The 10652-nt window shown below is 40.3% G+C and overlaps 1 protein-coding gene across 4 annotated transcripts in view; it reads right to left on the bottom strand.

The window, feature by feature from the left end:
- Window positions 1–498: 498 nt before the first annotated feature.
- Window positions 499–10652, bottom strand: part of MACROH2A1 (macroH2A.1 histone) — a 114789-nt gene continuing 104635 nt past the window's right edge. For all 4 annotated transcript variants that reach the window (XM_069763803.1, XM_069763804.1, XM_069763807.1 and 1 more), the window contains exon 9: window positions 499–1402. In XM_069763803.1, coding sequence (XP_069619904.1) covers window positions 1237–1402 — 166 coding nt within the window. In that variant the 3' untranslated portion in view covers window positions 499–1236. The remainder of the gene's footprint in view (window positions 1403–10652) is intronic.

The raw sequence follows: 10652 nt of genomic DNA, 5'->3' as shown, positions 1-10652 counted from the left end.
AATCTAAACTTAGCACTAACATAAATTACAATGTGTCATGAAAAAAACAATCTTGGATTCTCTAGGATATGTTGAAGGGTTAGAGTTATTACCTGATACAGTGATGCTAGTCAGAATTGTAAAATTTGGCCTGGTCAGGATGGTGAAAAAAAGCTTAATATACAGCTTCTATACAATCCCTGAAATTGTTACAATCTGAAAAAGCAAAACTAGGCAGGACTGCTGTATCCAAATGGGTTTCATATAAATCATGCTGTCATTATCATTGACAGAGGAAACCATTCAACTCAGTGTTTACTTATGGCAAAAAACTGACAAGATCTCAGTGAAAAGACCCATAGGCCAGAAAATATGGCCAATTTTTTTTAGTTTCCACACTACAATCCTAGAGTGACCAGCAGACGTACAATCCTAGAGTGACCAGCAGACGTTTGGTTCAGTAGACCCATGGTCTGGATTTCTGAGCTGTAATACAGATTAAAACCAGGAAAGAGGAAATAAATTTGACATTTATTTAGCAAATTCGTGATATTTCCAATGCACAGAATATCTACTTTCCCATAGCAATGTCCTTCTAAGTTCAACCGTAGTTTTTATGACTTTTTTCAATAACAGATGGCATCATTAACCGCCGGGTCCTTAAACAGTTGCAATAGCTTCCATCACTCAGTTTACTTGTGCTTGTAAAATATCCCTAATGAGCCAACGGTGCAGAACTGCGGACATTTCTTCATTCATTGGAGGTTATTAAGAAGGCTGATTCAATCAAGCTACCATAAAATAAGCAGAAAGACATCTTTGTGTTCAAATAATGGACTATGAGACTTTAGACACAATGCGAATATCTCTCTTTACAAAGGGGAAAAAAATAGAACACCACATACTATACATTAAATGCACCACAACACATTTACAAAATAGTTCTTCCGTGTCATCCACATACAAAATACAATATACTCCCGACTACAATCTGTATAATTTCATACCTCAGTAAAATAAAACTATAAAAATCTTCTAAATTAACGACAATGCCGCAAGTATAGTGCATCAAAACAACGTAATGCCAGCTATCAGTGCCAATAGAACATTTTTATTTTGGAAAGGTCATGTGGAATCCTTGGTTTCCCAAATGAGCAGTTTTGTCAAACTGTGGTGCGGTCTTGCAAAAAGGGTTAAACGTTGGATTTTAGTAAAGAGAAGAGTTGGGCTTTTGGGGGGGCTGCTGGATTCAGAGGCTTAGTTGGCATCTAATTTTGCCATTTCCTGCACATATATGCCTATGCTTTCACTGTCAAAAAGCACAAAATACACAGTTTTGATTGAAGATGACATTGTAGACACAAAGTAGGTGGAAATCGCTTTCAGGATAAGCTGGGCAGCGGTCTGCTTCGGGAATCCATTTCTGCAAAACCAAAGGGTAAAATTATATTGGGAAGAAGTCACATGGATCAATCGAATATAAGTATACTAATAGTACATTATTGTAAAAATAATATGAATAATACTTAAACAACATGTAAAAATAAAACTGCATTAATGCTAAAGAAAATATATAAGAAAAATAAGAAAATGAATCTGCGGAGGTGGGATTACTGGAAAGATGAACATCGGTAAACACAGGAACAGGAAAAATACAGTGGGGCAAAAAAGTATTTAGTCAGTCAGCAATAGTGCAAGTTCCACCACTTAAAAAGATGAGAGGCGTCTGTAATTTACATCATAGGTAGACCTCAACTATGGGAGACAAACTGAGAAAAAAAAATCCAGAAAATCACATTGTCTGTTTTTTTATCATTTTATTTGCATATTATGGTGGAAAATAAGTATTTGGTCAGGAACAAACAATCAAGATTTCTGGCTCTCACAGACCTGTAACTTCTTCTTTAAGAGTCTCCTCTTTCCTCCACTCATTACCTGTAGTAATGGCACCTGTTTAAACTTGTTATCAGTATGAAAAGACACCTGTGCACACCCTCAAACAGTCTGACTCCAAACTCCACTATGGTGAAGACCAAAGAGCTGTCAAAGGACACCAGAAACAAAATTGTAGCCCTGCACCAGGCTGGGAAGACTGAATCTGCAATAGCCAACCAGCTTGGAGTGAAGAAATCAACAGTGGGAGCAATAATTAGAAAATGGAAGACGTACAAGACCACTGATAATCTCCCTCGATCTGGGGCTCAACGCAAAATCCCACCCCGTGGGGTCAGAATGATCATAAGAACGGTGAGCAAAAATCCCAGAACCACGCGGGGGGACCTAGTGAATGAACTGCAGAGAGCTGGGACCAATGTAACAAGGCCTACCATAAGTAACACACTACGCCACCATGGACTCAGATCCTGCAGTGCCAGACGTGTCCCACTGCTTAAGCCAGTACATGTCCGGGCCCGTCTGAAGTTTGCTAGAGAGCATTTGGATGATCCAGAGGAGTTTTGGGAGAATGTCCTATGGTCTGATGAAACCAAACTGGAACTGTTTGGTAGAAACACAACTTGTCGTGTTTGGAGGAAAAAGAATACTGAGTTGCATCCATCAAACACCATACCTACTGTAAAGCATGGTGGTGGAAACATCATGCTTTGGGGCTGTTTCTCTGCAAAGGGGCCAGGACGACTGATCCGGGTACATGAAAGAATGAATGGGGCCATATATCGTGAGATTTTGAGTGCAAACCTCCTTCCATCAGCAAGGGCATTGAAGATGAAACGTGACTGGGTCTTTCAACATGACAATGATCCAAAGCACACCGCCAGGGCAACGAAGGAGTGGCTTCGCAAGAAGCATTTCAAGGTCCTGGAGTGGCCTAGCCAGTCTCCAGATCTCAACCCTATATAAAACCTTTGGAGGGAGTTGAAAGTCCGTGTTGCCAAGCGAAAAGCCAAAAACATCACTGCTCTAGAGGAGATCTGCATGGAGGAATGGGCCAACATACCAACAACAGTGTGTGGCAACCTTGTGAAGACTTACAGAAAACGTTTGACCTCTGTCATTGCCAACAAAGGATATATTACAAAGTATTGAGATGAAATTTTGTTTCTGACCAAAAACTTATTTTCCACCATAATATGCAAATAAAATGTTAAAAAAAACAGACAATGTGATTTTCTGGATTTTTTTTCTCAGTTTGTCTCCCATAGTTGAGGTCTACCTATGATGTAAATTACAGACGCCTCTCATCTTTTTAAGTGGTGGAACTTGCACTATTGCTGACTGACTAAATACTTTTTTGCCCCACTGTATTTGTGGTTGCTCAGTCTATGGCTGAAGTCAGAATAGAGTAGCATGCTGCCATTTTTTTCATATGGCGTCCTCTATGTTATTAGTTAATAGCATACGTACAGCGTCATCCATAACAATAAAGAGATTGTCTTTGCACCTCACAATGCTGTTAAAACAAGCCATACTCATGCTGCGAATCCGCGTCCTGCTCCACTTTCTCTGCCGGAGTACAAGTGATGACGTCACAACCACCAATCACCTGAACGCTCTGGCCTTTGGTTGTGGGATGTCATGGCTTTCAGTCTAGTGGAGGACATTGGAGTGGCAGCACTTTTGCAAACTCCTGGGGTGAGGATAGCTTCTATTTTTTATATCAGTGTTCCGCCCTACTGTAATGTATTGTAACACTAAATCCATCAGACTAATATTGTGAATGTCTCCTTCTGTAGCTAAAACATGGAGGATGCCAGGACCCAAGGTTTTCCACTGCCTAAGGACTCTTTCACACTTCCGTTTTTACAATCTGCACAGGAGCCGTCAAAATGTTGAAAAGACGGATCCTGTGCAGATTGTAAAAAACGGGTGCACTAGGTCCGTTTTTTTTGACGGACCCGGCGAGGCTATGTGCTCCTGTTGTACGCATACACAACACAACCCATGTTAAAAATAATTAAAAAAATAAAAATCGTGTTAGTTTTATCTTCCGGCATTACCCGCAGCCTTCCCGATGTTCGGGACGCTCGCGATGCTCCCGTTCCCAGTAATGCCTTGCGAAATGACCTGATGATGTAGCGGTCTCGTGAGACCGCTACGTCATCTGGGGTCATTGCCGCGATGCATGACTGGGAACGGGAGCATCGCGAGCATTGGGAAGGCTGCGAGGGACACCGGAAGGTGAGAATATCAATATTTTTAATTTTTTTTAAATTAGTTTTAACATCGTATCTTTTTACTATTGATGCTGCATAGGCAGAGAGCGAGCGAGAATTTCCCTGACTGGAAATTATTCCACGCATGCTCAGTTTCAAAAGACGGCACCCGTCGCTGGATTCCTGCTTTGACAGTCAACAACGGATCCTGCGCCCATAGGCTTCCATTATAGCCAATGACGGACAGCGCAGGATCCGTCGCTTAGTGATTTTCCGACGTGCACAAAAAACGTTCCTCTGTGCGTTGTCTCCGCCCGACGGACAGCGATTTTACGACGGATCCAGTGCAAGACGGATGAAACAGAAGGCCATCAGTCACAATCCGTCGCTAATACAAGTCGATGAGAAAAAAACGGATCCAGAAGAAACATTTGCTGGATCCGCTTTTTTGACAAAACGATGCATTGTGATGGAAAAAGATGGAAATGTGAAAGAGGCCTAAGCCTTCTTGACTTACTCTCATAGTGCATCCTTGTGTCGTCCCTTCTCCAGCTAAGCGACGTACACTCACCAAACATGATATTTTATACCAGTCCACCAATCGGTCTGCTGCTACAAAGCCCCTTGTGGAGCAAGCTCTGATACGGTGTTTGAGTTAACACCAATCTACCATAGCTTTGATGAACTTTTTCAGAAGTTTGTGCTACGACAGGTCTTCTGTGAACGCAGACCAAATGAGCTAGCAATGAACCTCTGGCACTAATGACCGTCACTGGATCATCAGCTCCTTTTCATTGGAACACTTTGGTTGGTATGAATGACAATAAAACAATAATATAAAAATAACATGTGGCTGCATAAGTGTGAATGCCCTCCTATAATTGGGGATTGTGTTCAGGAATAGTCAATTGAATTTAATCTTATGCTAAATAGTATAAAGCACACTGCTGCCTTTATTTAAAGGGAATTTATCCTCAGGTTTTTGTAGATACTAGAATAATGGAGGGGCAGAGAGACCTTGACTCCAGCGATGTGTCAATTGAAAGCTGAGCTCTGTATAAACCTAACTTACACCAATGATTGGCAGCTTTTCGCCTATGTACAGTTTACACAGAAACTTGTCAATCAGTGATGTGGATGGGGTTAAAAAGAGGTCATAAATATGCTTGTCTACATGACAGCGGGTTTACTAGTCCTCTAATGGTAATCTCCTGCAAATAAAACTGTGATTTTATAAAACATAGGATATGGTTATGATTAAGAACAATTTCATTCAAAACGCGTAATCCCTCACTCACTATTTTAACAGCATGTTTTTAGAGGCATTGTAATAAAATGAAGTTTTTAACGTCCACTCAATAACTTGATTTCGGATGTCTGTTGCTGGAACTTTTTTGTGTGATTTTATAAAAACTACACTAAGCAGCCTAGTGATGATGTATTGCTGGAATCGGGGTCTCGGTCATCCAACATGCTGCTGCTAGATTAGGCTGCAAGCACCTGGTGACAAATTCGCTTGAAAGGGATTCTCATTAACTCCATATATACTTTAGCTATTCTAGTAGGATTTTCCTGACATTTTCTTAATTTCATTTTACATCAAAAGTCATGGTCCATTAACAGCTTACAACACAGCAAAGGGATCTCATTGTTGAAAGTTATCAGTCAAGAGAAGGGTACAACACATTTCTCAGGTATTAGATATAATATGGAACACAAGGAAGAAGGTAATTAAATAGTACTGAGTGTATGTCGCATGTGACAACAATAGTCTGTATTCTTCATAAGTCTAGTCTGTGGCGTAGGGTGGAAAAACAAAGAATTTTCTTTCAAACATAAACATATAAGCCTGGATATGTTTTACCAAAACCTACATCAAATCTGCCAAAACCATGTGGGGAAACTGGTTGTGGTCTGATGAGACCAAGGCTTAACCTTCTGGCCGTATGTTTGACGTAAAGCCAACATTGTGCATTACCCAAAGAACACCATTCCCACCATTGGGTTGCTTGTCGGCAGAGAGAACTGGGGCTCTAGTCAAGTTTTCATCAGAACCTCAGGCCTCTACTAAAAAGCTGAAGATGAAGAGGAATTTCTCCAGTCAGCAGGGCAATAACACTAAGCATACCTCCAAATCAACAGAATAGCTTCTCCAGAAGATCAAAGTTTTGGCGTGGCTCAGTCAGAGACCAAACCTGAATCCAATCACCTAAAGAGGGCACAGTACCCAGAGATGCCCTCTCTTACAGATTTGGAGCACTACTGCAGGGGAGAGTCAGCAAAAATTACCAATTGTATTTGTGCCATGCTAACAGACTACTATCCAAAAAGACTGAAACAGTGTTCAAAACAGTATTAGTTTAAGGGTGTGCAACTCTATGTAAATATTTGTACATGCCAAAAACCTTGCATTTTAATATTGGTGTATAGACTTTATATTAATTTTAATTTGTGCTATTTACTTTACCGAACAGTGGATTTACTATGAGTGTTATGGTAATGGTTGAAAGGCTTCTCTCTTTTTCTGCAGGAGCGCACAATTCATATCCCAACAAAAAGAAGAGATCTATGAAATGATAAAAGCTTATAAATAAATGAGGAATTTTACCTTAGCATAAAAGGATGGCTGTCACTGGATCTGATTAATTATAGCAGGTATAATGTGCTCCACTGCCCCGACGTGCGTTTCGCCTCTCATGCGTCTTCCCAGGGGCTTCTTTGCTTGCTTCCAGGAAGCAAGGACACATCATACGTGCTACACTTAATCAGACCCACAGTGACAGTCATCCTTTTATGTTTAAGTAAAAATCCTCATATATTTATACCTTTTATAGGGTATCAAGTAATATATAATCATGGTGTCATAGATCTTTTCTTTTTTTTTGGAATATACAATAGCACAGATTTAACTGGTTTACATACTCAGACAGTCAGAGTTAAAGATTAGGAGGAATATCTTGACAGACTCAGGAATCATCTTTCCATGTTCAGGATTGTTAGGATGAGGTATAGGCTTGGAGGAGAGGATTGCTTTGCTGGGCTTTGGCAGTGCAAAAATGGAATAAAATCTGCGAGGCTGGCTGAGAAGATGGAAACATCTTTGCCACATGATGTTGTAAAGGTTGATTCGCTACTAAAATTCAAGAAGGGCCTGGATGCCTTTCATGAAAAATATACCGTAAAATATATTTCTATATGTAAGGAAGCCACTAATGTAGATCTTGTTACCTCCATTTGAGTGTTTGTACATAAAACAATAGAAATATTTACTTAGATTTCCATGAGCAAAACAATTATGCTAATATTCTGATTATGCTAATATTTCTAATATTCAATAATTTCATAAAGGTCAGTACCAAAGGGCTGGGGTATGGTAAATGCGGTATCAATTTTTAGAAGGGGTTCAAAAACTGAGCATGTAAATTCAACCTCTGCTGTGGGAAAATCCTTGAGAAATACTATCTGGACCATCTCACTAACAATAGTCTCATAACCCAAAATCAACATGGGTTTATGTGGGATAGGTCCCGTTGGACAAATTTGGTAAGCTTCTGTGAGGAGGGATGTTCCTGAATGGACCAGGGTAAAACCCTTGGATGTTGTTTATCTGGACTTTACAAAGACATTTAATACAATTACACATAAAAAGTTGATGCAAAAAAGGAGAACAATGGCACTAGTGGAAAACGTATTATTGGGTTAATAACTGGCTCAGTAATAGGAAACAAAGGGTAGTTATTAATGGAACACATGCTGACTGGGACAAAATTAAGTGTCGTATCACAGGGGTCAGTATTGGGCCTTCTTTTTAACATTTATTCCTGACCTTGTAGATGGTATACAGTTTAAAATTTCAATATTTGAAGATGGTACTAAACTCTGCAAGGTAATCACAGAGAAGGATAATTACAGTATAATTTAATATTACAGAGGGATTTGTGTCATCTGAAGACTTGGGCTGAGAAAGCTGAACTTAAGCTGGTACAGTGAAAAGTGACCAAGGTTGTGGAAAGGGTGGGCTGTATTACCAGGACAGGTTATCAGTTCAGTTTGGAAAAAATGAAGGCTTAGGGGCGATCTTACTACAAAGTACAGTATAGATATCTTTCTAATGAACTTTAAATATGATAAGAGGGCATAGTCTATGCCTAGAGGAAAGAAAGTTTCTACATCATTACAGGGGCGATTCTTTGCAATGCAAGCAGTGAGATTATGGAATTCTCTGCAACATGATGTCGTAATGGTTTCTTCACTAAAAAGTTCAAGGAGGGCCTTGATGCCTTTCTTGAAAATAATAATATTACTGGTTTTAGGCACTGGACTCTGTGATGGGACATTGATCCAAGAAACAAGTCTTACTGCCATATGTATGTAAATACATTTTCCCCCTAATATGGGGAAATTAACATCTGCATTATGAGGTTTTTGCCTTCTTCTGGATCAACATGTTAGGTTATAGTTTGAACTCATTAAACTTATGTCTACTTTTATTCATAAAAAGCTATTGAGCTATAGTAGGGGGGATATTGTGCTTAATTGTAAAAAATCTGAATTTTCTGTTGTTTTTGCAGGATTTTACCAAAAATGGAAATTCACTATCATTAGGGTTAGTACATAAAGCTTGGGGTATATGTAGTCATGAACATTTTAGCTCGGGTGGCCAAACAAGAATGGTATTTGGTACTTTAATAGTAATGTTATATTGTGCCCAACTACACTTGTAATGCTTTGGTAACATAATGCTATACAGTGTGCACTTAATCATGCTACACAATCCCCTACAGTGCCTCAACTTCAGTCTATAAGACAGCAACAGATCATATATTCAGGATTTCCTTAGTGTGACATAGGTGATTGTCACTGCCCTTAAAAATTAATCTTTACAGTGCCCAATTCATTGATATATACAGTACAAACCCAAAGTTTGGACACACCTTCTCATTTAAAGATTTTTCTGTATTTTCATGACTATGAAAATTGTACATTCACACTGAAGGCATCAAAACTATGAATTAACACATGTGGAACTATATACTTAACAAAAAAGTGTGAAACAACTGAAATTATGTTTTAGATTCTAGGTTCTTCAAAGTAGCCACCTTTTGCTTTGATGACTGCGTTGCACACTCTTGGCATTCTCTTGATGAGTTTCAAGAGGTAGTCAAGAGGTAGTCACCGGAAATGGTCTTCCAACAACCTTGAAGGAGTTCCCAGAGATGCTTAGCACTTGTTGGCCCTTTTGCCTTCGCTCTTCGGTCCAGCTCACCCCAAACCATCTCAATTGGGTTCAGGTCTGGTGACTGTGGAGGCCAGGTCATCTGGCTTAGCACCCCATCACTCTCCTTTTTGGTCAAATAGCCCTTACACAGCCTGGAGGTGTGTTTGGAGTCATTGTCCTGTTGTAAAATAAATGATGGTCCAACTAAACGTAAACCGGATGGAATAGCATGACGTTGCAAGATGCTGTGGTAGCCATGCTGGTTCAGTGTATGTCTTCAATTTTGAATAAATCCCCAACAGTGTCACCAGCAAAGCACCCCCACACCATCACACCTCCTCCTCCATACTTCACGGTGGGAACCAGGCATGTAGAGTCCATCCGTTCACCTTTTCTGCATCACACAAAGACACGGTGGTTGGAGCCAAAGATCTCTTCAGACCAAAGCACAGATTTCCATTGGTCTAATGTCCATTACTTGTGTTCTTTAACCCAAACAAGTCTCCTCTGCTTGGTGCCTGTCCTTAGTAGTGGTTTACTAGCAGCTATTTTACCATGAAAGCCTGCTGCACAAAGTCTCCTCTTAACATTTGTTGTGTCTGCTGCTAGAACTCTGTGTGGCATTGACCTGGTCTCTAATCTGTGCTGCTGTTAACCTGCGATTTCTGAGGCTGGTGACTCGGATAAACTTATCCTCAGAAGCAGAGGTGACTCTTGGTCTTCCTTTCCTGGGGCGGTTCTCATGTGAGCCAATTTCTTTGTAGCGCTTGATGGTTTTTGCCACTGCACTTGGGGACACTTTCAAAGTTTTCCCAATTTTTAGGACTGACTGACCTTCATTTCTGAAAGTAATGATGGCCACTCGTTTTTCTTTACTTAGCTGCTTTTTTCTTGCCGTAATAGAAATTCTAACAGTCTATTCAGTAGGGCTATCAGCTGTGTATCCACCAGACTTCTGCTCAACACAACTGATGGTCCCAACCCCATTTATAAGGCAAGAAAACCCACTTAATAAACCTATTAAGTGAAAACCATTTCCGGTGACTACCTCTTGAAGCTCATCAAGAGAATGCCAGGAGTGTGCAAAGCAGTCATCAAAGCAAAAGGTGGCTACTTTGAAGAACATAGAATATAAGACATATTTTCAGTTGTTTCACACTTTTTTGTTAAGTACCGTATATACTCGAGTATAAGCCGAGATTTTCAGCCCATTTTTTGGGGAGGGGGAGCGGGGGCTGTGTAATCATACTCACCTGCTCCTGGTGCGGTCCCTGCAGGTCCCTGGCTTCCCGGAGCCCCAGCTTCTTCCTGTACTGAGCGGTCACATGGTACCGCTCATTACA

The sequence above is a fragment of the Ranitomeya imitator genome, chromosome 4 (assembly GCF_032444005.1).
Source record: "Ranitomeya imitator isolate aRanImi1 chromosome 4, aRanImi1.pri, whole genome shotgun sequence".
Taxonomy (NCBI): domain Eukaryota; kingdom Metazoa; phylum Chordata; class Amphibia; order Anura; family Dendrobatidae; genus Ranitomeya; species Ranitomeya imitator.
Note: the sequence above shows the minus strand (reverse complement) of the source record. Positions and strands in the feature narration are given on the sequence as shown.